We start from the raw sequence: 27,610 nt of genomic DNA, 5'->3' as shown, positions 1-27,610 counted from the left end.
GTCGTGAATTACGAAAATTGTCGTGAATCGTGCGAAAGCGTGAGACATAAACATTGTTCATGTGTGAGCGTGTGCGAGTATGACTTTTCTTTTCGTGACCGTGAATTCCTACCCACATGGCATGCGTGAGAACAAATATTTCTTCGTGAATGTGTTTGAGCGTGATTGAAATTCCACTCACGCGCGCATCTAAGTATATATTTACTGTAAAATAACAAAAATCCAATAAAACGTAATACGTCTATCATTACAAAAAAATAGTTTGTACTCACAATTGCCCAAAGTTTCCCACAGGCAACATTCTCTACCGCCTAAACGAATGGGCGTGGCGACCCGAAATTTTGGCTAGACGCTTCTTAAATGACTTCGACATGATTAAAAGTAAAAAAAAAATTAAGCGATACCTATAAAAATTCGGGGTCGAAAGGGTTAAAAAGTTAATTGATTTTCATTAATTAATTGATTTTCAATTTCAATGTTTTGTTAATTGGTTCAATTAAAAATTTAAATGAAATTTAAAAACTAATTGAAAATTTATTGTGTTATTTATTTATAATTATTTTTCCATTAGATGAAAAAAATGTTCGTATAATTCAACAAGAGTTTATACTTTCTAATGAATTTCCGATTATAATTACGAGGGCGTTTCGGAAACTTCTTAGCCTATCAGTGAAAGAGAATAGTTAGTTTTTCAAAAATATTTTTATTTTTCAATATAATCTCTTGAAACTTCAATACACTTAGTCCAACGCTTTTCTATCAATTCTATCCCTTGATTGAAATAATTTTCCTCAAGGTCTTCAAAATAGTGGTTTACAACTGTAATTGCATCTTCATTTGAGGTAAAACGCTTGCCAGCAAGGATTTTTTTTTTAGATTTGGGAACAAGTAAAAGTCACTGGGAGCTAAATCGGGAGAATAATCGTTGATTTTAGCCATTGTTAAAACACTCTTGTGCGCTGGTGCGTTGTCTTGATGAAAATTTTTTTTTTGTTTTAAGCCAGGACGTTTTTCTCGAATTTGTACATTTAATTGATCCAAAAGGTTGCAATAGTACTCTGAATTTATTGTTTTACCTTTTTTGCAGAGAGTCAATCAATAAAATACCTTTGAAGTCCCAAAAAACCGTTGCCATAACCTTACCAGCCGATTGAATTGTTTTTGCCTTCTTTGGGGCACTTCCTCCAGCTTCAGTCCATTGTTGGATTGTTCTTTTGTCTCTGGAGTATAGTGGTGGATCCATGTCTCATCAACAGTTATGAAACGACGCTTAAAATCCATTTTATTTCGCTTAAAACAATCCAAACAAGCTTGAGAAATGTTCATTCTTATGCGTTTTTGATCGACTGTTAACAAATGCGGCACCCATCTTGCAGAAAGCTTTTTCATCTGTAATTCTAAAATAAAACCTTTAAACCTTTTTTATGTAAATATTTAATGACATTACGCATTTCTAATTTTTCCATTGTACAAAAATTGCGGATGCGTCTTTTTTGAACACCTGTTTCTATATGAAGGAGTTGCCAGATCGAAACAAAATTTAACATGTGTTCATAACAGAGATGGAAGTTTCCAAAACACTTAACTTTTTTCTGTTTATACCGCGCTTTTTATGCTAGGCTAAGAAGTTTCCGAACTGCCCTCGTATGCCCCTAAAATTTGCTTACGCCTTACACAAAATGAACGACACTCACACAAGAAGTGTTTAATTGATTCTTTTTCCTTCGCATCATGACAGCTCATACAATAGTCATTATACTTCGCACCAATAGTTTTTTGCAAATTCGCCTATCAGGCAGCGACCCGTTATAGCAGATATCAGGAGTGATATATATGGCATTAATATATCTGAGTATATATTAATGCCAACATTTGTTGGAACATTACTTCTCAGCCAATTCCCTACCTCTCTTATTGCTAATATTTCAGCCTGAAAAACACTACAGTGGTTAGGTGGTCATCTTTTCGCTATTCGAAGTTCCAGATCTTTAAAATATATTCGGAAACCCACTTGCCCGTTCAATTTGGAGCCATCAGTGTAGAAATCTATATATCGTTTATTCCTCGGGGTCTGTGTGCACTTTCGCCCATTTCTCAGTCATCCGGAGCGCTCTCTGTATAATGTCTCTGATTGTGGATGGGAATTTTCCCCTGACTGCTAGCGCCACATCATCTGCGTATGCCACCACTTTTATCCTTGCTTTTTCTAGGGAAACCAGCAGGTTGTTTATAGCAACATTCCAAAGAAGAGGTGATAGAACTCCTCCTTGGGGAGTGCCTCTGTTCACATATCTTTGTATGTGGCTGAAATACGTCTCTTTGTTAGAAGTCCGTGTAACAGCCTAAGTATACCTGGATCAACATTCATGAGCTTTCAATAAAGCTGACTTGTTCATGTAATGCGGTCTGAATCGACGCTAGTTCTAAGATAAATATCTATCATCCTCTCCAGAGTCTTAAGTAGGAATGAGCATAAGCTGATTGGTCGGAAATCCTTCGCACTCGTGTGAGAGGCTTTTCCCGCTTTAGGTATGAAAACGACTTTTGTTTCCCTCCACTTTCCTGGGATATATGCTAAGTTGATACATCCTATATATATCGCCGACAACCAGGGGATGATTCTGTCAGTCACTTCTTGTAACTCCGCCGGAGTAATTCCATCAGGTCCGGGGGATTTGAATGGTCCAAAACTATTTAACGCCCATTTTATTCTAGATTCCGATACAATTTCCTCGATAGGAAACGACCGCTGAGCCCCAGTGGCACCGCCGGAACATGGTTCGACCGTCTGATTTCCAGGAAAATGTGTGTCAAATAGTACCTCCAGCGTCTCCTCACTGGACGTTGTCCAATTGCTCTCCGATGTTTAGTGAAACCTGGAGCGGAGTTAGTGGATGCTAGTACCTTCCGTAGTCTGGAATCCTCTTTTCAATACTGCTGCAGTAATCATTCAAAGAGTTATGCTGAGCCTTTCTCAGTTCTCGCTTGTATTCTTTCAGATTCTTCCTGTAAGCGTCCCAATCCTCAGGAGCTCTGGTGGACTTTGCTTTGTTAAAGAGCTTCCTGCAGGATTTCCTAATATTACTTAACTCCGTAGACCACCATGGTGGTCGATTTTTTCCCCTTGGCTTCCCTCTTGGGCATGCAGCTTTCAGTGAGATGTTGAAGGCCTTAGTAATCCTCTCCACTGCGTGTTCGATATCTTGCACAGTGCTCATATTTGTCTCTGGTATTTCCGGTATCATCATATTGAACGATTCCCTATACCTATTCCAAACATCTTTCCTAACATTTGGCGGAAATATGGTCTTGGTTGTATGAGAAGCTGAGAAGCTATGTTCACTTATGGGAGCCACCGTGGTGCAATGGTTTGCATGCCCGGTTTGCATACACAAGGTCGTGGGTTCGATTCCTGCTTCGACCGAACACCAAAAAGTTTTTCAGCGGTGGATTATCCCACCTCAGTACTGCTGGTGACATATCTGAGGGTTTCAAAGCTTCGCTAAGTGGTTTCACTGCAATGTGGAACGCCGTTCGGATTCGGCTATAAAAAGGAGGTCCCTTGTCATTGAGCTTAACATGTCATTGAGCTTCACCAATGTGGTATCACAATGGCTGAATAGTCTAAGTGAGCCTGCTACATCGGGCTGCCACATAACCTAACCTAACCTATGTTCACTTAAAACCTCCCAATCAGATATCATTCCATTCAGTTCTTGCGAGGCCAAGGTGACGTCCAAAACCTCTTGCCTGTTTTTAGTGACAAAGGTTGGGGCATCTCCCTTATTGCAAACTACCAAATTAGTACGCAAAATAAACTCTGGGAGTGACTCTCCTCTTGTCACCACTTCCCCATATACTATGATGTGCTTTAGCATCGCATACCATAATGAGTTTTGTCTTTGTTTTCAATGACTCCTCAACTAAGGTGTTAACGGCAAATGGTCCCTTGTAGACCGAAGATACCCAATATTTGCATTGGGCTAATTCTAAACTGGCAACGACAGTATCAGTATTGCACATTGAAGGAAGCAGAAACAAGTTGAGCTCGTTTTTAGCAATTATACAGGCTCGATTTACATCATTACCAGTATACTGCAATAGTTTGAACCCCGGAGTACTTAAGTCACATATTTTGTTTCTATAAACATATGGTTCTTGAATAAGAACTACAACTATGTCCCCTTTCATCAGGAGAACTTTTAAGTCAGCACATTCAGACTTAGGTTAGGTTAGGTTAAAGTGGCAGCCCGATTAAGATTCAGGCCCACTTAGACTATTCAGCCCATTGTGATACCACATTAACTAAAAGTACCTATTACATATGGGCACTTCTAGTTTTAACCGTTGAACCTTCTCCATTATTTTCTTCTGTTGAACCAACCAGATTGTTCCAAAAACATTAGCAGACTGCCTAAGTCAACGTTTGCCAGTAATCTGAAGCTATATGCCCCTAAAATTTGCTTACGCCTTACATAAAATGCAGGACACTCACACAAGAGGTGTTTTATAGTCATTATACTTCGCGCCAATAATCTTTGCAAAATCGCCTATCAGGCAGCGACCCGTTATAGCAGATATCAGGAGTAATATCTGACGTCTCGAGAACACTAGCATATCTAGTGTGCGGTTTAAGTTTAAATGGGGCCATATTTGCTTGGTGTCGTTACAGCCCTTGCAATTCTCCCATCGAACATTTGCCATCATGACAGCCTTCTCACGCAGTAAGAGCTTGCAGGTAGCCAGAGGCATACCAACAGATTCTAGTTCCCCTGGAATATGTAAGGTAGTTCCTAGCCTTGCTAGCTCATCTGCTTCGCAGTTCCCCAGTATGTTCCTATGGCCAGCCACCGTGGTGCAATGGTTAGCATGCCCGCCTTGCATACACAAGGTCGTGGGTTCGATTCCTGCTACGACCGAACACCAAAAAGTTTTTCAGCGGTGGATTATCCCACCTCAGTAATGCTGGTGACATTTCTGAGGGTTTCAAAGCTTCTCTAAGTGGTTTCACTGGAATGTGGAACGCCGTTCGGACTCGGCTATAAAAAGGAGGTCCCTTGTCATTGAGCTTAACATGGAATCGGGCAGCACTCAGTGATAAGAGAGAAGTTCACCACTGTGGTATCACAATGGACTGAATAGTCTAAGTGAGCCTGATACATCGGGCTGCCACATAACCTAACCTAACCTATGGCCAGGCACCCATATTAGGTGAATATTGTGCTGCTCAGCCATCTCATTGAGAGATTTGCGGCAGTCGATGGCCGTTTTCGAGTTGAGGAACACAGAGTCCAAGGATTTTATTGCAGGTTGACTGTCTGAGTATATATTAATGCCAATATTGCTTGGAGCATTACTTCTCAGCCAATTCACCACTTCTCTTATTGCTAATATTTCAGCCTGAAAAACACTACAGTGATCAGGTAATCTTTTCGCTATTCGAAGTTCCAGATCTTTGGAATATACTCCGAACCCCACTTGGCCATCCAATTTGGAGCCATCAGTGTAGAAATCTATATATCTTTTATTCCCCGGGGTCTGTGTACACCACGCCTCACTGTTGGGAATTAGAATCTCAAACTTTTTGTCGAAAAGTGGACTGGCCAGAGTATAATCCACTACGTTAGGCACATCTGGCATTATTTTGAGGACCGAACTGTGACCGTAACCTTTTTCCGACCACAGCGATAGCTCGCGCAACCGCACAGCCGTTGTTGCAGCTGACTGTTTGGCCAAAATGTCTAAAGGCAATAGATGCAGTATGACATTAAGAGAGTTTGTTCCTGTCTTGCTGAATGCACCTGAGATACACAAGCACGCCATACGCTGAACTTTGTCTAAACTTGTCGGCTGGTGAAGTGCCGGCCACCAGACTACAACACTATATAGCATTATAGGTCTAACCACTGCCGTGTATAGCCAATGTACAATTTTTGGTTTTAGTCCCCACTTTTTCCCTATTGCCGTTTTGCACGAGTATAAAGCTACCGTTGCTTTCCTCGCCCTTTCTTCAATATTAAGCTTAAAGTTCAGCTTCCTGTCCAAAATAACGCCAAAGTATTTTGCACACTCCCTAAAGGGAATTTCAATACCCCCTAAGGAAATGGGTCTAACCGTAGGAGTTTTGCGATCTTTGCAGTACATGACTAGTTCTGTCTTTGCAGGATTTACCCCAAGACATTATCTTTCGCCCATTTCTCAGTCATACGGAGGGCTCTCTGTATAATATCTCTAACTGTTGATGGGAATTTTACCCTGACTGCTAGCGCCACATCATCTGCGTATGCCACCACTTGTATCCTTTCTTTTTCTAGGGAAACCAGAAGGTCGTTTATAGCAACATTCCAAAGAAGAGGTGATAGAACTCCCCCTTGAGGAGTGCCTCTGTTCACATACCTTTGTATGTTTGCTTGTCCTAGTGTGGCTGAAATGCGTCTCTTCCTTAGAAGTTCGTCTAACAGCCTAAGTATACCTGGATCAACATTCAGAGTTGTCAGTCTATTTAATATCGAGCTCGGATGGACGTTATTGAACGCCCCTTCCATGTCTAGAAATGCCACGATTGTGTATTCTTTGACAGATAGTGAGCTTTCAATAAAGCTGACTAGTTCATGTAATGCGGTCTCAGTAGACCTGCCCTTCGAGTATGCATGTTGTCGTTTCGAGAGCAAATTTGAATCGACGCTAAGTTTAAGATAAATATCTATCATCCTCTCCAAAGTCTTAAGTAGGAATGATGATAAGCTGATTGGTCGGAAATCCTTCGCATTCGAGTGAGAGGCTTTTCCCGCTTTAGGTATGAAAACGACTATTGATTCCCTCCACTTTCGTGGAATATATGCTAAGTTTATACATCCTATATATATCGCCGACAACCAGGGGATAATTCTGTCAGCCACCGCTTGTAACTCCGCCGGAGTAATTCCATCAGGTCCGGGGGATTTGAATGATCTAAAGCTATTTAACGCCCATTTTATTCTAGATTCTGATACAATTTCCTCGATAGGAAACGATCGCTGAGCCACTGTGGCACTGCCAGTGCATGGTTCAACCGTCTGATTTCCGGGAAAATGTGTGTCCAATAGTACCTCCAGCGTCTCCTCACTGGACGTTGTCCAATTGCCCTCCGATGTTTTAATGAAACCTGGAGCGGAGCTCGTGGATGCTAGCACCTTCCGTAGACTGGAAGCCTCGGACGTTTTCTAAATGCTGCTGCAGTAATCATTCCAAGAGTTATGCTGAGCCTTTCTCAGTTCTCGCTTGTATCCTCTCAGATTCCACAGGAGCTCTGGTGCACTTTGCTTTGTTAAAGAGCTTCCTGCACGATTTCCTCATATTACCTAACTCCGTAGACCAGCATGGTGGTCGATTTTTCCCTCTTGGCTTCCCTTTAGGGCATGCAGCTTTCAGTGAAATGTTGAAGGAATTGGTAATCCTCTCCACTGCTTGTTCGATAACTTGCACAGTGCTCATATTTGTCTCTGGTATTTCCGGTATCATCATATTGAACGATTCCCTATACTTATTCCAGTCAGCTTTCCTAACATTTGGCGGAAATATGGTCTTGGTGGTATGAACATCAAATTTGAAACTGATGTAACGATGATCTGAGAAGCTGTGTTCACTTAAAACCTGCCACTCAGATATCATTTCATTCAGTTCTTGCGAGGCCAAGGTGATGTCCAAAACCTCTTGCCTGTTTTTAGTGACAAAGGTTGGGGCATCTCCCTTGTTGCAAACTACCAGATTAGTACGCAAAATAAACTCTATTGGCGACTCTCCCCTTGCATTAGTATCACTACTTCCCCATATACTATGATGCACATTCGCATCCCATAATGAGTTTCGTCTTTGTTTTCAGTGACTCCTCAACTAAGGTCTTAACGGCACATGGAGGCATCTCCCTGTCATGTCCCATATAGACCGAAGATACCCAATATTTGCATTTGGCTATTTCTAAATTGGCAACGACAGTGTCTGCATTGCACATTGAAGGAAGCAGAAACAAGTTAAGCTCGTTTTTAGCAATTATACAGGCTCGAATTACATCATTACCAGTATACTGCAATAGTTTGAACCCCGGAGTACTTAATTCACATATTTTGTTTCTATAAACATATGGTTCTTGAATAAGAACTATGTCTATGTCCCCTTTCGTCAGGAGAACTTTTAAGGCAGCACATGCAGCCTTACAATGATGAAGATTTATCTGGAGGATCCGTAGGACCATCGAGATTTTCAACAACCGTCACATCAGCCGCTTTAATCGAGTCAACAAGAATGTCCTCTTCAGAGATCTCGGTGACTCTCGCAATAACCATAGGTTCAACTTTGGTGAGTTCTGAGGCAGTAGAAGCCTCCTCACGCATACGGTATCTATCCATGTCTGCATCTTTGGTATCTCCCTCGACTTCGCAAGAGGATCCGCTTATTTCTGATTCAGACAGATGCTTGTCCATTTCCGAATCCTTCAGCTGATCGTTTTTATATACCTTCAGTTGGATATAATGAAAGCCATAACATACACGACCCTGGGAATTTGCTAGATGTGGCAAAGACTGAGTGTTCAATATAAACACTGCATACCGTCTTGGTCCATCCACTTCATCCAAACGGCCAACCTTCCAATCAGCTGTTGGAAGATCTGGATTGCATTGTTTCAGTCTATTTAAAATAGATTCAGGGTCAGGAGGGGTTGCAGGTATCCACGCATGTGCTCTTAGTCTAGACGGTATGTCTTTCTTCTCGACTAACTGTAGAGCAGCTCCTTCCCAAACTTCTCCAATTAGAATCAAAGCTGCTTTAAAACATTCTATAGACCTCTGGTCCTAAAATGCGACTAGCTTAAATAGCTTGATACCAACCAACCTCTTGGTGTCGAGGATCTGGGCCGGGAAACTTTTCCAGCACCTGTGAGTAGACGCCAGACAAACCATTCTCAATTTCCCCCCATTTTTTGCTTTGGAACCATACCGTCCAATTCTCCTTTATTAATGATAGCCATCACAAGGCTGTCTTTAGCAACTGAGGCAAACGATCTTTGATCCCTTTTAGAGGATGGCAGGTCATCCGGTGATCGTTCCCTTTTTCCAGAATTCCTTGAGCCCATTTTAACCCTTTCACTACCGAAATAAAACTAATAGTAAAAACTTAAATTTTTCTTCTGTTTTTATATGCACTAACAGCATGTAGAACAAAAATTGTAATTTTTAGGACCTACCTCAATTACTTCAAGACCTATATGAGTTTGTTCTGAAAACATGATCCTTCAATTGTGACCAAATGGTCATACGAATATAGACTCTATTTGGCCTATAACATGGTCTCAAAATTTCGTATTTTTCGTTTATTGTTAAAGAAATTCATAATAATGCATTTTAGTGCTCACCAATATAGAAAACACTTATAGGTTATTTAGATTAAAGCCTCTACTTTAAAATAAAATCGAGAAATAAATCGAAACTAAGTGGGGAGTTAGAGTTTGGTGTCGTTTTGGAATGTCCTCTGTAGTGGACATCGGTATTGAAAGGGTTAAGGAATGGCTTTGTTTAGCCGACAACGTGCTTGGGTCGACTGATCATAATTTCTTTAGGATAAACAAAGCATTTCTGCGTTCCTTGAATCTCTTTCGTGAGGGATTACCTCCTTTTGATGTCGTTACCTTAGAAAAGGTTATGTCTATGTAAAGACGCACTGAAAAAAGCATGCCTGGTTCCATAGATTTTGTCTTTATGATTTTGGTATTGATTCCAAGCCAAAAACGCGGAGAATTAAAGTAATGGTACATTTAAGACATAATTCTCTTTTAAATTTGAGTTTTGCGTACTTGATTCAAGGAAACAAATTTTAATACATTATTTTTTTCGATTTTTTTTCTTCATGTTCTACAAATGTCCTCTAAAAACTTATCCTATTTTTAAACGCTTTTTTGCTTTGTTGTCAAGATGCAAAAAGTCAACAAATTTAAAGATGATTTCATTAATTTTGAAGAATTTTTCATAATTATATAGACAAGTCAACCCTAGTCAAACAAAATTTTCTTTAATTTCCAGATACTCATTTTTAAGTAGAATCAATTATAAGAGAATTATATCAGATAAATGCGTCTTCTATACACTCAACAAAAAACGTTTCTTCACTCAAAAAAGGTTTCTTGGATCCAAAGATTTTGACCTTCCCTTAAGGATTTTGGTATTAGTTCCGAGCGAGAAAGATGCGGCTTCTTTAAAATAAAAAAAAAAATTAGGGACCTGTCTGGCTTTAAATCTAGAACCAATAAAATTAAAATTAAATTACTTATATTAAAATTTAAGTTGCATAATCTTCCATATTAGGTCTCAGCAAAAAACGCATTCGTATTTTAAGGACACGAAATCTTTGACCTCACGACTATATTTGTTTCAGTGCGTTTAAAATAATACTAGCAAATACTTGATCGCAAATTCCAAATCTTCCTAGAAATGGATCGGTACACTTTCCTTTGGAAAATGTCCATTATTTCACTTGTCCTTATTGTGTTTTACACCCGGCAAAAATTAGAAGATTTAAATTTATTACTAAAACTGCGTAAAACAAAGAATTTTTATATGTGTTACATCAAATTAACTTTTGAAGTGAAAATTAAGTTCATCTCTTGGAGAGCATTTTTGGATATTCTTTAGGAAGAACTTCCAAGTTGTTTTACTCAATCAACACCCCATTGATGTGTGTCATCTACTGCATCTACTTTTATATAATAATATTTAATTTATCAATTATCAATCAATTTAATTTATCAATTAATGTCTTCATCAAGAAATGTCGCATCTTTGGGATTTAATTAGAAAAAAACTCATAGTATACCGTTCTGACCAGATAGTTCGGTCAGAATCAAATCAAATATGTACACACAATTGCATACTAAAAAAAAAAACATGTCTTCTGAACTGTTTGGAGATTTGAATTAGTACACTGTTTTGGTAACACATTAGATATGGTTACGTAATTGAATTATTTGTATCAATTTCTATTTTCAGTCCCCAGATAATAAATCAGCTGTTGATATTTTTACGGTTATTTTACAATTTTCTTCCCGTAATACATTACCATACATGGAAACCATATTTCAAACAATTTACGAAGAATGTTCTAAAGCATATGAAACAATGAGTATAATCTCGTATCTCAAAGTGTTTAATGCCTTCTTAAGACACATAACAAAATGGCTAATGTCATGTGATATGCAATTCCAAGAGACGGAAGCCATGGATATGGAACATATAATCCCTGACTGTAATGATTGTAATCCTGTATATTCCTGGTTGGCGCTGTTACAAGATCATCATTCGAAAGATAACGAAGATTTAATTGATACTGATCACAAAGACGTAGAAGATAATATACAAGAAAATCAAGATAAAGTGAGCAAAGATGAGGAAATAAATGATAAATCACTACCTCGTCATGTGGAGATTATTCTATCAATTTTGCAACAAGTTGTAAAATTTATAAATTCTTCAGATCTACGACTGCAAATCTTATCAGTGGAATGCCTAACAAGAGGATTGCCGTTATTGAAGGACTATGAAAATGAACTACTACCACTGGTACACTTGATATGGACCCCGTTTGTAGAGAAATTTCGTCAGCGAAATGCATTGGTTTTGAATCGCTGTTTTTCATTACTAGAAGTTTTGGCAATATATGCAAAAGATTTTTTAACCAAAAGGAGCTTGGAGTAAGTAGTAGACACAGCAGAAAAAGTTTGTTAAAACAACCAAAAAAATTTTGAAAAAAAGAAAGCAGCCACTGTCTGCTGAAATAGCAAATGAACAAAAAATATAGAGTATATAATTTTTCCTATGGATGTGCATATTCCATTTCTGCACAAAATATTATTTAAATGTATTCCACTCAATAATTAATTTTTAATTGGATTAATCTATTAAACAAACTAATAATCCACTACAGACATTCAGAGAATTAATCAAACGAGGGTTTTTCTTGTCCTAAAGTCAACACACTTTTCAACGAAGTAATTTTGTCAACTTGAAAACGAATATCTTTATATTGAAAAACAATTTAGTCACCAGCATATCTGAGAGGGGATAATCCACAGCTGAAAAACGTTTTGGTGTTTGGTCGGAACTGGGTTTGAACCCACGATCCTGTGTATTCAAGGCGGGCATGCTTCTTAGTTTTCGTAAAAAGTGTTCCACTTCGAGTCTTTTTAGATTCTTGAATTGCAGCAATTAAGGACATGAACTTTGCCTCCGTCGACGATAAAATTACAGTCTTCCGTTTCTTCGTAGCTCAAAACACTGCTGCACATTGGTTAATAAACACATACACTGAAAAACATATTGTCCTGAGACCATCGATTTTTTTGTCCTTAAACTACGAATACGTTTTTTGATTAGCATAGAAGACGCAAAGTCGATAAACTTTTCAATGAAGTCGCTTTATTCTTATAATGTGATTTGACTTAAAAATGGGTATCTTAACATGAATAATATGACCAATATCACTCTTGGGGCACAATGAGTTCGAATAATGTCAATTGGATTTAAGCATGGATTGTAATCTCCAATATCCTTCGATTGATCAATGTTGATTATGTTTTTCCGACGAGTCCGCCATAATACATTCCACTGATTTCGAGGCCATCTTACTTAGCCTTTCTTTTGGGATATTGACTAAAGCTGGACTTCCAAAGACTCAAAAATTTTAAATTTGGGCGGCATGTTGACCATAGTTCATCCGGACTTTTGTCCATATGTCTACTTGAAACTCTGTTGATCAAAATTGCACCAGTAACAGCTGCCTCGGCCCGCCCATTATCGGTTTTCCAAACCACTATGTATCAATATACAATGCACACTTCCTACTATCGCGCAGTGGTTCCAAAACGCTCTTTTTTGGAAATTATTTTGCAAACTTTGGAACGGATAAATATATCAACATAAAGTTTTTGTGTGTGTTTCCCTCTAAGTTTGCAAGTTTATGGGTCCCTAGTGGGTCCACGGGCTAACCTATAGGCGTTGAAAGTTAGTCTCCTCGGGGGTATAGGTTAGGTTAGGTTAAAGTGGCAGCCCGATTAAGATTCAGGCTCACTTAGACTATTCAGTCCATTGTGATACCACATTACATATGGGCACTTCTAGTTTTAACCGTTGAACCTTCTTGATTATTTTTCTTTGTTGAACCAACCAGATTGTTCCAAAAACATTAGCAGACTGCTTAAGTTAACGTTTTCCAGATCCGCCAGTAATCTGAAGCTATATGCTCCTAAAAGTTGCTTGCGCTTTACACAAAATGCAGGACACTCACACAAGAGGTGTTTAATTGATTCCTTTTCCTCCGCATCATGACAGCTCATACAATAGTCATTATACTTCGCGCCTATAGTTTTTGCAAAATCGCCTATCAGGCAGCGACCCGTTATAGCAGATATCAGGAGTAATATCTGACGTCTCTAGAACACTAGCATATCTAGTGTGCGGTTTAAGTTTAAATGGGGCCATATTTGCTTGGTGTCGTTACAGCCCTTGCAATTCTCCCATCGAACATTTGCCATCATAACAGCCTTCTCACGCAGCATGAGCTTGCAGGTAGCCAGGGGCATACCAACAGATTCTAGTTCCCCTGGAATATGTAAGGTAGTCCCTAGCCTCGCCAGCTTATCCGCTTCGCAGTTCTCCGGTATGTTCCTATGGCCAGGCACCCATATTAGGTGAATATTGTACTGCTCAGCCATCTCATTGAGAGATTTGCGGCAGTCGATGGCCGTTTTCGAGATGAGGAACACAGAGTCCAAGGATTTTATTGCAGGTTGCCAATATTGCTTGGAGCATTACTTCTCAGCCAATTCACCACTTCTCTTATTGCTAATATTTCAGCCTGAAAAACACCACAGTGATCAGGTAATCCTTTCGCTATTCGAAGTTCCAGATCTTTAGAATATACTCCGAAACCCACTTGGCCATCCAATTTGGAGCCATCAGTGTAGAAATCTATATATCTTTTATTCCTCAGGGTCCATGTACACCACGCTTCACTGTTGGGAATTAGAGTCTCAAACTTTTTGTCGAAAAGTGGTCTCGCCAAAGTGTAATACACTATGTTAGGCACATCTGGCATTATTTTGAGGACCGAACTGTGACCGTAACTTTTTTCCGACCGCAGCGATAGCTCGCGCAACCGCACAGCCGTTGTTGCAGCTGATTGTTTGGCCAAAATGTCTAAAGGCAATAGATGCAGCATGACATTAAGGGAATTTGTTCCTGTCTTGCTGAATGCGCCTGAGATACACAAACACGCCATACGCTGAACTTTGTCTAAACTTGTTGGCTGGTGAAGTGCCGACCACCAGACTACAACACCATATAGCATTATACGTCTAACCACTGCCGTGTATAGCCAATGCACAATTTTTGGTTTTAGTCCCCACTTTTTTCCTATTGCCTTTTTGCACGAGTACAAAGCTACCGTTGCTTTTCTCGCTCTTTCTTCAATATTAAGCTTAAAGTTCAGCTTCCTGTCCAAAATAACGCCAAGGTATTTTGCACACTCACCAAAGGGAATTTCAATAGCCCCTAAGGAAATGGGCCTAACCGTGGGAGTTTTGCTATCTTTGCAGTACATGACTAATTCTGTCTTTGCTGGATTTACCCCAAGACCATTATCTTTCGCCCATTTCTCAGTCATCCGGAGAGTTCTGTTTTTGCTGGATTTACCCCAAGACCATTATCTTTCGCCCATTTCTCAGTCATCCGGAGAGCTCTCTGTATAATATCTCTGATTGTGGATGGGAATTTTCCCCTGACTGCTAGCGCCACATCATCTGCGTATGCCACCACTTGTATCCTTTCTTTTTCTAGGGAAAACCAGAATGTTGTTTATAGCAACATTCCAAAAAAGAGGTGATAGAACTCCTCCTTGGGGAGTGTCTCTATTCACATTCCTTTGTATGTTTGCTTGTCCTAGTGTGGCTGAAATACGTCTCTTTATTAGAAGTTCGTCTAACAGCCTAAGTGTACCTGGATCAACATTCAGAGTTGTCAGTCCATTTAATATCGAGCTCGGATGGATATTATTGAGCGCCCCTTCGATGCCTAGAAACGCCACGATTGTGTATTCTTTGACAGATAGTGAGCTTTCAATAAAGCTGACTAGTTCATGTAATGCGGTCTCAGTAGACCTGCCCTTCGAGTATGTATGCTGTCGTTTCGAGAACAAACTTGAATCGATGCTAGTTCTAAGATGAATATCTATCATCCTCTCCAGAGTCTTAAGTAGGAATGAGGATAAGTTGATTGGTCGGAAATCCTTCGCCCTCGAGTGAGAGGCTTTTCCCGCTTTAGGTATGAAAACGACTTTTGTTTCCCTCCACTTTCAATAAAGCTGACTAGTTCATGTAATGCGGTCTTAGTAGACCTGCCCTTCGAGTATGCATGCTGTCGTTTCGAGAAAACGTATGAAAACGACTTTTGTTTCCCTCCACTTTCCTGGGATATATGATATGTTGATACATCGCCGACAACCAGGGGATAATTTAGTCAGTCACTCCTTGTAACTCCGCCGGAGTAATTCCATCAGGTCCGGGGGATTTGAATGGTCCAAAGCTATTTAACGCCCATCTTATTCTAGATTCCGATACAATTTCCTCGATAGGAAACGACCGCTGAGCCACTGTGGCACCGTCAGAACCTGGTTCAACCGTCTGATTTCTAGGAAAATGTGTGTCCAATAGTAACTCCAGCGTCTCCTCACTGGACGTTGTCCAATGGCCCTCCGATGTTTTAATGAAACCTGGAGCGGAGTTGGTGGATGCTAGAACCTTCCGTAGTCTGGAAGCCTCGGACGTATTCTCAATACTGCTGCAGTAATCATTTCAAGAGTTATGCTGAGCATTTCTCAGTTCTCGCTTGTATCCTCTCAGATTCTTCTTGTAAGCGTCCCAATCCTCAGGGGCTCTAGTGGACTTTGCCTTGTTAAAGAGCTTCCTGCAGGATTTCCTAATATTACTTAATTCCGTAGACCACCATGGTGGTCGATTTTTCCCCCTTGGCTTCCCTCTAGGTCATGCAGCTTTCAGTGAGACGTTGAAGGCCTTAGTAATCCGCTCCACTGCGTGTTCGATATCTTGCACATTTCTCATATTTGTCTCTGTTATTTCCGGTATCATCATATTGAACGATTCCTATACATATTCCAATCCAAATTTTGTTTTTAGCTGTCAAATTATGGACCGATTTCGACGATTTTTTCTTTGCTGGATAGATCTTATAAACCCCTAAAAAAGTTAGCGTGTGTGAATATCTTTTATAGTTCGCGAGATATGGGCCCCACAATGTATTTTTTTTTTTCAAAATTTCAACAAAGTATTTTGACCCTAGAAGTTTCGTTTTTAGGCGGATCCATATTTTAATTTCTTAACTGCATTTTCTACGTATTTCAAAAGGAAAAAATATGTACATATGTGCTTTAGATTAAAAGTTGTAGACTCCACAGTTTGAATAAAAATACAGAATTTTGACCAATTTTTTCGATAAAGGCAACTAAATTCTTTCAGTCGTAACATATTTTTTTTACCTCTCCCAAACTTGTTTTATTGTTTCTTATAGAAAGCCAAATAAGAAACAGATACGTTTTAAGCTTTTAACGGTAATTTTGGTCAAGTAGTATATGAGATCTAGAGGTGTGCACGTGACACGAAATTGTCATCACCAATGCAACGGCGTAAGGGCGTGAACGTGATTAAAAAACCAGAAGTCTGCGTGAGCGTGAGCCACGAAAATAATTTCTTTGTGAGTGACTTTGCGTGAGTAACGAATTTCTGAAAAATACGCTCAAGAAAAAAATCCCGCCAACGGACATAAAACGCTTACGAGATGAATTCATTTACAATCTTAGTGACACCTGGGATGTTAAGAGTTTAATTATGCACTCGATTTTTTTATACGAACGGTCCCATCGTCCACTTTCCCGCCCCTTCCGACCGTGAGGGCCTCGTCCCCATGACGTAGGGAAGGCGTACACACCATGATCCGGACCATGGCGGGGTGGAGGCAGAGAGATTTGACCAGCTACAGAGAAGGACTCATCAGCCGGATATATTAAAACACAAGATCAAATATTAGGTTATTCAATAAAACGAATGTATTAGTTATCCAAATATGCTAAAATTCTAGAATTCATCATATCAATACTAAGGTTAGTGTCAACTAGATGATAGATTGAATTAAAAATATTGCACATCCTACGATTAGGCTCCACAGAAGCATAATTCGAACGTTGAAAAGCAATGTAAAGAAACTGGTAATTCCTAGATGCCCTAAAAGGAACATTTATCCTAATCCTAGATATCAATTCCGAGCATGGAATATCCCCACTAACTAACCTATACATGATCATGGAGCTCAACATCGTCCGTCGGCTCCTAAGAGTAGGCAAATTAATCAGCCTCAATCTAGAAGTGTATGAAGGAAGAACAAAATCACTGTTCCAATGAAGATGTCTCAAAGCGAACAACAAGAACTGCTTCTGAACCGATTCTATCCTATCAATGTAAACTTCATACTGAGGATCCCACACGATAGAACCATACTCTAGAATGGGTCTAACAAGGGCAGTAAAAAGCCTCTTTGTAACATAAGGGTCCGAAAACTCCTTCGCCCCAACGCTTTATGAATCCTAGAACCCCATATGACCATTAAAATTAAGCCTACGATCCATAACAATGCCAAGATCAACAAAAGAACCAACCTCTTCCAATAACGATAAAATTATTCGTGAGTCACGGTATTTTTCGTGAGTCACGATTTCATGCGTGAGTGTGCGTGAGTACAAATTTTCGTTTAGTGAGAGTGCGTGAATCCTACCAAACAATATCGAGCGTGAGTAAGATTTTTCCGTAGTAAGTGTGCGTGCGTAAAATATTACTTACGCGCACACCTCCAATGAGATCTTCTCAACCCAAAATCGGCAATTTTTGAAAAATAAAAAATTTTGTTTCAAAAATTTCAAAAAAAATTAAAACCTCTACCTTGCAATAACATCGAGAAATGTATCGAAACTAAGTGGAAAAGTAGAGTTTGGCATCGTTTTCGAATGTCCTCCAAATGTCCAAAGCGTTAAACAACCTACATTTATTTCTATTTTAAGTGTAAAATTAATTTGCGTGTAATCTAAATAAGATTATTAATTTATTTATAATTTGATTTGTTACATTTTTTTATTTCTACAATATTCGTTTCTATTCAGTTAATGTTCATATTACAGGATTACTAGCCATATACTGATCCATTGTAATCGGCGAGAGAAGTAAATATTTTCTAGATTTGGTTGTCTGAGACAATATGTGGCTATTTTGCAAGCTTTGGTATATATACGTGATTACCTATTTGGTAATTATATGCTTTAAAAGCACTATTTATTTCATGGCCGAAAGTATGCCAGCTGAGAAATATGCAATTTACCAAAAAATAATGTTTTTTAACATTAACATTTTTGATATATACGAGGGCGGTTCGGAAACTTCTTAGCCTATCAATGAAAGAGAATAGTTAGTTTTTCAAAAATATTTTTATTTTTTAATATAATCTCCTGAAACTTCAATACACTTAGTCCAACGCTTTTCTAGCAATTCTATCCCTTGATTAAAATAGTTTTCCTCAAGGTCTTCAAAATAGTGGTTTACAACTGTAATTGCATCTTCATTTGAGGTAAGGCGCTTGCCAGCAAGAATTTTTTAGATTTGGGAACAAGTAAAAGCCACTGGGAGCTAAATCAGGAGAATAAGGTGGGTGGTCAAGCAACTCGTACTTTAATTCGTTGATTTTAGCCATTGTTAAAACACTCTTGTGCGCTGGTGCGTTGTCTTGATGAAAAATTATTTTTTTGTGTTGTAAGCCAGGACGTTTTTCTCGAATTTGTACATTTAATTGATCCAAATCCTTTTTGCAGATAGTCAATCAATAAAATACCTTTGAAGTCTCAAAAAACCGTTGCCATAACCTTACCAGCCGATTGAATTGTTTTTGCCTTCTTTGGGGCACTTCTTCCAGCTTCAGTCCATTGTTTGGATTGTTCTTTTGTCTCTGGAGTATAGTGGTGGATCCATGTCTCATCAACAGTTATGAAACGACGCTTAAAATCCATTTTATTTCGCTTAAAACGATCCAAACAAGCTTGAGAAATGTTCATTCTTATGCGGTTTTGATCTACTGTTAACAAATGCTTTACTCATCTTGCAGAAAGCTTTTTCATCTGTAGTTCTTCATGCAAAATTAAATGGACTCGATCATTTGAGATGCCAATGATATTAGCAATTTCAGGCACTTTTATTCGTCGATCATTTAATACCATATCATGCACTTTGGCTACAATTTCTGTTGTTGTTGCTGTTTTTGGACGTCCACTGCGTGGTTCATATTCAATGCTTGTACAACCACGTTTAAATTCAGCAACTCAATTTTTTTACAATAAGTTTAAACTTTCATATTTTTCAATGGATCTCTTCAAGGTTGTAGATGGTTCTTATAGAAAACCGGTCGTTAATGCTGGTGACGGGAACGGCAATAACGATTTGCAGAACTGGGAGCGAACAGATATCAAGGCGCAAAGGGTAATAATATCATCTGTAGATAATGCTATTATCAAATATGTGATGTGTTGCAAGGAATCTAAAGAAATGTGGGACAAACTTACAGCAATTCACGAAAGTCAATCAGAAGTAAGTGTACATTTGTTACAGCAACAGTTTTATGAAATTCAAAAACGAACAGATGATAACATTGAGATACACATTGCAAGAATTGAAGAGATTGCAGATCGGTTAAAAAATTTAGGTGACCCATTGTCCGAGAATATGATAATAACTAAGGTGCTTATGACGTTGCCAGCTACTTATAATCATTTCGTAACTGCAGTTGAGTCATATGCCGAAGAAAAACACAATTTAAAAAATTTAACGAATCGGCTTATGTTAGAACAGTCCCGTATGAATCGTGACAATATTGATTCAAATGCTTTCCAAATGAAGAGACAATGGCAAGATAAGACCAAGGAAAACAAGAAACCTGGTAAGTGTTTCAAATGCAACCAAGAAGGACATTGGAAAAAAGATTGCAAGAATTGAAGAGATTGCAGATCGGTTAAAAAATTTAGGTGACCCACTGTCCGAGAATATGATAATAACTAAGGTGCTTATGACGTTGCCAGCTACTTATAATCATTTTGTAACTGCAGTTGAGTCATATGCCGAAGAAAAACACAATTTAAAAATTTAACGAATCGGCTTATGTTAGAACAGTCCCGTATGAATCGTGACAATATTGAGTCAAATGCTTTCCAAATGAAGAGACAATGGCAAGGCAAGACCAAGGAAAACAAGAAACCTGGTAAGTGTTTCAAATGCAACCAAGAAGGACATTGGAAAAAAGATTGTCCCTTGTGGAAAAAATCTGGTTACGGAAAACATAACAATAAGGCTAAATCCAATGCTTTTATGACCAATGAGCAAAATGCTTCGGATTCTGATGTTAAGTGGATAATAGATTCTGGTGCATCAGAGCACATGACATCAAATCGAGAATGGTTTTCAAGTTTTACATTTTTCCAAGAGCCTTCAAAGATAAAAATTGGAGACGAAGATAAAAATAGATGCCGTTGGGAAAGCAATATTGATGTTTTAATTGAAGGGGAACAAGGATACCGAAAAAGATTTTTTGAAAATGTTCTGTTCGTCCCAAATCTTAAGGTAAACCTCAGCCTTGGATAAAGGATATCATATGCAATCAAACAATGAAATTTGCAAGTTTATCAGAAATGGCAGAATAGAGGCTTTGGGTTATCGCAAAGGTAATCTTTTTGAATTGAATGTGAAGATGTTACAGAAGAAGAGTAACAATTTTGTGGCAGATTCTGAAAATCAAACCAAAACAAGAAATCAATAAAATTGTAGCACCAACGTCTAGTTCATCAAAATAACGCACATGTTAAGGAATTGTTGAAGGCAAGTAATATTAAATATATTGATGAACAAAGGGAAATATGTGAAGGTTGTTGTTTGGGTAAACAACATCGACTACAATTTAATTCAAGTACCAACCGAGCAACTCTTTCTGGAGAGCTCATTCATGCCGATATTTGTGGACCTATGGAAATTTTATCTCTTGGTGGATCGAAATATTTCTTACTTTTGAAAGATGATTTTTCTCGCTTAAAATGGGTATACTTCCTAAAACACAAAAATGATGTTTTTGAATGTATAACGGATTTCCTTAATAAAAGCAAGAATTTGAAACTCACCATAAAGAACTTTAGAACAGACAATGGGACGGAATTTGTCATTAAAAGTGTTGAGTTCATATTCAAGAAATATGGCATAGAGCACCAGAAGACTGTTGCATACACGCCTGAACAGAATGGGTCAGCGGAAAGAGAAATACGAACTGTTGTAGAGTTGGCTAGAACTTTATTACACTCAAAGAATTTAAATAAAATACTTTGGGCTGAAGCTGTGCATCATGTGGTGTATATGCTAAACCGCACAGGACCTAGTTCAATTAAAAGCAAGTCACCTTTTGAATTGTGGTATGGCAAACCGTTTAATATAAAAATACAAGATATCAAAGTGTTCGGAACAGAAATATTTGCATATATTGCTAAACAAACAAGAAAGAAATGGGATCCTAAGAGCAATATTAAAATAAATATTGAACATGATGAAAAAATAAGACAAAATACTACGAATCATGATGAAACTTTGCCAGAGTCAAATGTTCAAGGGAGACAGTTTCGTCAATGCGATGAACAAAATTTGGATATTGAAACATACTCAGATATTGAAATTGAAAAATCGGAATGCTTGACTGAAGCGGATGAAGCTGGTGAAACTGAAGCATCAACGTCATCGGTTCAAGTTAATAACCCGGTTCAAGCTAATAACCATGTTGCGAGAGACGAACGTACAAGGTATAATTTGCGTCAGAAGCCAAAGAAGAAGATAAATATAGATGAAATATTTCTGTCTGTAATGGAAGAAAGAGTCGTTTCGAGAACAAACTTGAATCGATGCTAGTTCTAAGATAAATATCTATCATCTTCTCCAGAGTCTTAAGTAGGAATAAGGATAAGCTGATTGGTCGGAAATCCTTCGCCCTCGAGTGAGAGGCTTTTCCCACTTTAGGTATGAAAACGACTTTTGTTTCCCTCCACTTTCCTGGGATATATGATAAGTTGATACATCCTTTATATATCACCGACAACCAGGGGATAATTTTGTCAGTTACAGCTTGTAACTCCGCCGGAGTAATTCCATCAGGTCCGGGGGATTTGAATGGTCCAAAGCTATTTAGCGCCCATCTTATTCTAGTTTCCGATACAATTTCCTCGACAGGAAACGACCGCTGAGCAACTGTGGCACCGCCAGTACATGGTTCAACCGTCTGATTTCCAGGAAAATGTGTGTCCAATAGTACCTCCAGCGTCTCCTCACTGGACGTTGTCCAATTGCCCTCCGATGTTTTAATGAAACCTGGAGCGGAGTTGGTGGATGCTAGATCCTTCCGTAGTCTGGAAGCCTCGGACGTATTCTCAATACTGCTGCAGTAATCATTCCAAGAGTTATGCTGAGCCTTTCTCTCCTCTCAGATTCTTCTTGTAAGCGTCCCAGTCCTCAGGGGCTCTGGTGGACTTTGCCTTGTTAAAGAGCTTCCTGCAGGATTTCCTCATATTACTTAATTCCGTAGACCACCATGGTGGTCGATGTTTCCCCCTTGGCTTTCCTCTAGGGCATGCAGCTTTTAGTGAGATGTTGAAGGCCTTAGTAATCCGCTCCACTGCGTGTTCGATATCTTGCACATTTCTCATATTTGTCTCTGTTATTTCCGGTATCATCATATTGAACGATTCCCTATTCCAGTCAGCTTTCCTAACATTTGGCGGAAATATGGTCTTGGTGATATGAACATCAAATTTGAAACTGATGTAGCGATGATCTGAGAAGCTGTGTTCACTTAAAACCTGCCACTCAGATATCATTTCCTGTTTTTAGTGACAAAGGTTGGGGCATCTCCCTTGTTGCAAACTACCAGATTAGTACGCAAAATAAACTCTATTAGCGACTCTCCCCTTGCATTAGTATCACTACTTCCCCATATACTATGATGTGCATTCGCATCGCATCCCATAATGAGTTTCGTCTTTGTTTTCAGTGACTCCTCCACTAAGGTCTTAACGGCATATGGAGGCATCTCCCTGTCATGTCTCATGTAGACCGAAGATACCCAATATTTGCATTTGGCTATTTCTAAACTGGCAACGACAGTGTCTGTATTGCACATTGAAGGAAGCAGAAACAAGTTGAGCTCGTTTTTAGCAATTATACAGGCTCGATTTACATCATTACCAGTATTCTGCAATAGTTTGAACCCCGGAGTACTTAATTCACATATTTTGTTTCTATAAACATATGGTTCTTGAATAAGAACTATATCTATGTCCCCTTTCATCAGGAGAACTTTTAAGGCAGCACATGCAGCCTTACAATGATGAAGATTTATCTGGAGGATCCGTACGACCATCGAGATTTTCAACAACCATCACATCAGCCGCTTCAATCGAGTCATCAAGAATGTCCTCTTCAGAGATCTCGGTGACTCTCGCAATAACCATAGGTTCAACTTTGGTGAGTTCTGAGGCAGTAGAAGCCTCCTCACGCATACGGTATCTATCCATGTCTTCAAATGTCTTGGTATCCCCCTCGACTTCGCAAGAGGATCCGCTTACTTCTGATTCAGACAGAGGCTTGTCCATTTCTGAATCCTTTAGCTGATCGTTTTTATACACCTTCATTTGGATATAATGAAAGCCATAACATACACGGCCCTGGGACTTTGCTAGATGTGGCAAAGACTGAGTGTTCAATATAAACACTGCATGCCGTCTTGGCCCATCCACTTCATCCAAACGGCCAACCTTCCAATCAGCTGTTGGAAGATCTGGATTGCATTGTTTCAGTCTATTTAAAATAGATTCAGGGTCAGGAGGGTTTGCAGGTATCCACGCATGTGCTCTTGGTCTAGCCGGTATGTCTTTCTTCTCGACTAACTCTAGAGCAGCTCCTTCCCAAACTTCACCAATTAGTATCAGAGCAGCTTTAAAACATTCTATAGACCTCTGGTCCTCAAATGCGACTAGCTTAAATCATACACGGCCCTGGGACTTTGCTAGATGTGGCAAAGACTGAGTGTTCAATATAAACACTGCATGCCGTCTTGGCCCATCCACTTCATCCAAACGGCCAACCTTCCAATCAGCTGTTGGAAGATCTGGATTGCATTGTTTCAGTCTATTTAAAATAGATTCAGGGTCAGGAGGGTTTGCAGGTATCCACGCATGTGCTCTTGGTCTAGCCGGTATGTCTTTCTTCTCGACTAACTCTAGAGCAGCTCCTTCCCAAACTTCACCAATTAGTATCAGAGCAGCTTTAAAACATTCTATAGACCTCTGGTCCTCAAATGCGACTAGCTTAAATCGTCCTTGATACCAACCAGCCTCTTGGTGTCGAGGATCTGGGCCGGGAAACTTTTCCAGCACCTGTGAGTAGACGCCAGACAAAGCATTCTCAATTTCCCCCCATTTTTGCTTTGGAACCATACCGTCCAATGCTCCTTTATTAATGATAGCCATCACAAGGCTGTCTTTAGCAACTGAGGCAAACGATCGTTGATCCCTTTTGGAGGATGGCAGCTCATCCGGTGATCGTTCCCTTTTTCCAGCCTCAAGAATTCCTTGAGCCCATTTTAAGGAATCGCTTTGTTTAGCCGACAACGTGCTTGGGTCGACTGATCCTAATTTCTTTAGGATAAACAAAGCATTTCTGCGTTCTTTGAATCTCTTTCGTGAGGGATTACCTCCTTTTGATGCCGTTACCTTGGAAAAGGTCCGATTTGTCAAATTGTCGCCACCTGGCGACCCGTCTACAGGTCGACTAATTGGGCCTAACTCTTGGTCATTGCCCAGATTTATAACTACAGTCGATACCCGTCCACTGGGCCCTGAAGTTAGCAACCCAGTGGATGACTTGGAATTTCGCTGCATGGTTAATATCCCACCACACTTGATAATGGCTTGATATCCCACCACACTTGAAATTCTTAGTAGGTACCTATTACGATGAGTTTATCCGCTATTGAAAAACACGTCCGTTCCGTTCGACGGTTGATAGAGATTTGGTTTCATTAAAACATCGGAGGGCAATTGGACAACGTCCAGTGAGGAGAAGCTGGAGGTACTATTGGACACACATTTTCCTGGAAATCAGACGGTTGAACCATGTACTGGCGGTGCCACAGTTGCTCAGCGGTCGTTTCCTGTCGAGGAAATTGTATCGGAAACTAGAATAAGATGGGCGCTACATAGCTTTGGACCATTCAAATCCCCCGGACCTGATGGAATTACTCCGGCGGAGATACAAGCTGTAACTGACAAAATTATCCCCTGGTTGTCGGTGATATATAAAGGATGTATCAACTTATCATATATCCCAGGAAAGTGGAGGGAAACAAAAGTCGTTTTCATACCTAAAGTGGGAAAAGCCTCTCACTCGAGGGCGAAGGATTTCCGACCAATCAGCTTATCCTCATTCCTACTTAAGACTCTGGAGAGGATGATAGATATTTATCTTAGAACTAGCATCGATTCAAGTTTGTCCTCGAAACGACAGCATGCATACTCGAAGGGCAGGTCTACTGAGACCGCACTACATGAACTAGTCAGCTTTATTGAAAGCTCACTATCTGTCAAAGAATACACAATCGTGGCGTTTCTAGACATCGAAGGGGCGTTCAATAGTGTCCATCCGAGCTCGATATTAAATGGACTGACAACTCTGAATGTTGATCCATGTATACTCAGGCTGTTAGACGAACTGCTAATGAAGAGACGTATTTCAGCCACACTAGGACAAGCAAACATACAAAAGTATGTGAACAGAGGCACTCCCCAAGGAGGAGTTCTATCACCTCTTCTTTGGAATGTTGCTATAAATACCTTCTGGTTACTCTAGAAAAAGAAAGGATAAAAGTGGTGGCATACGCAGATGATGTGACTCTGGCAGTCAGGGGAAAATTCCCATCCGCAATCAGAGATATTATTCAGAGGGCCCTCCGGATGACTGAGAAATGGGCGAAAGACAATGGTCTTGGGGTAAATCCTGCAAAGACAGAATTAGTCATGTACTGCAAAGATCGCAAAACTCCCACGGTTAGGCCTATTTCCTTAGGGGGTATTGAAATTCCCTTTGGTGAATGTGCAAAATACCTTGGCGTTATTTTTGGCAGGAAGCTGAACTTTAAGCTTAATATTGAAGAAAGGGCGAGAAAGGCAACTGTAGCTTTGTACTCGTGCAAAAAGGCAATAGGAAAAAAGTGGGGACTAAAACCAAAAATTGTACATTGGCTATACACGGCAGTGGTTAGACCTATAATGTTGTATGGTGTTGTAGTCTGGTGGCCGGCACCTCAGAAACCGACTTGTTTAGATAAAGTTCAGCGTATGGCTTGTTTGTGTATTTCAGGCGCATTCAGCAAGACAGGAACAAATTCCTTTAATGTCATGCTGCATCTATTGCCTTTAGACATTTTGGCCAAACAGTCAGCTGCAACAACGGTTGTGCGGTTGCGCGAACTATCGCTGTGGTCGGAAAAAGGTTACGGTCACAGTTCTGTCCTCAAAATAATGCCAGATGTGCCTAACGTAGTGGATTACACTTTGGCGAGTCCACTTTTCGACAAAAAGTTTGAGACTCTAATCCCCAACAGTGAGGCGTGGTGCACACAGACCCCGGGGAATAAAGAATATATAGATTTCTACACTGATGGCTCCAAATTGAATGGACAAGTGGGGTTCGGAGTATATTCTAATGATCTGGAACTTCGAATAGCGAAAAGATTACCTAATCACTGTAGTGTTTTTCAGGCTGAAATATTAGCAATAAGAGAGGTGGCGAATTGGCTGAGAATTAATGTTCCAAAAAATGTGGGCATTAATATATACTCGGACAGTCAATCTGCAATAAAATCCTTGGACTCTGTGTTCATCAACTCGAAAACGGCCATCGACTGCCGCAAATCTCTCAATGAGATGGCTGAGCAGTACAATATTCACCTAATATGGGTGCCTGGCCATAGGAACATACCGGGGAACTGCGAAGCGAATGAGTTGGCAAGGCTAGGGACTACCTTACATATTCCAGGGGAACTAGAATTTGTTGGTATGCCCCTAGCTACCTGCAAGCTCATGCTGCGTGAGAAGGCTGTTATGATGGCAAATGTTCGATGAGAGAATTGCAAGGGTTGTAACGACACCAAGCAAATATGGCCCCATTTCAACTTAAACCGCACACTAGATATGCTAATGTTCTCGAGACGTCAGATATCACTCCTGATATCTGCTATAACGGGTCGCTGCCTGATAGGCGATTTTGCAAAAACTATTGGCGCGAAGTATAATGACTATTGTATGAGCTGTCATGATGCGGAGGAAAAAGAATCAATTAAACACCTCTTGTGTGAGTGTCCTGCATTTTGTGTAAAGCGCAAACAACTTTTAAGAGCATATAGCT

At 39.7% G+C, this 27,610-nt stretch overlaps 1 protein-coding gene across 1 annotated transcript in view; it reads left to right on the top strand.

Moving 5' to 3' along the window:
• Nucleotides 1-27,610, top strand: part of Tti1 (Telo2 interacting protein 1) — a 187,648-nt gene that overhangs the window by 132,641 nt on the left and 27,397 nt on the right. The window contains exon 8 of the mRNA XM_075291346.1: nucleotides 11,016-11,716. Within this exon, the coding sequence (XP_075147461.1) occupies nucleotides 11,016-11,716 (701 nt within the window). The remainder of the gene's footprint in view (nucleotides 1-11,015; nucleotides 11,717-27,610) is intronic.

Source organism: Haematobia irritans, chromosome 1 (genome assembly GCF_050003625.1).
Source record: "Haematobia irritans isolate KBUSLIRL chromosome 1, ASM5000362v1, whole genome shotgun sequence".
Lineage (NCBI taxonomy): Eukaryota > Metazoa > Arthropoda > Insecta > Diptera > Muscidae > Haematobia > Haematobia irritans.
Note: the sequence above shows the minus strand (reverse complement) of the source record. Positions and strands in the feature narration are given on the sequence as shown.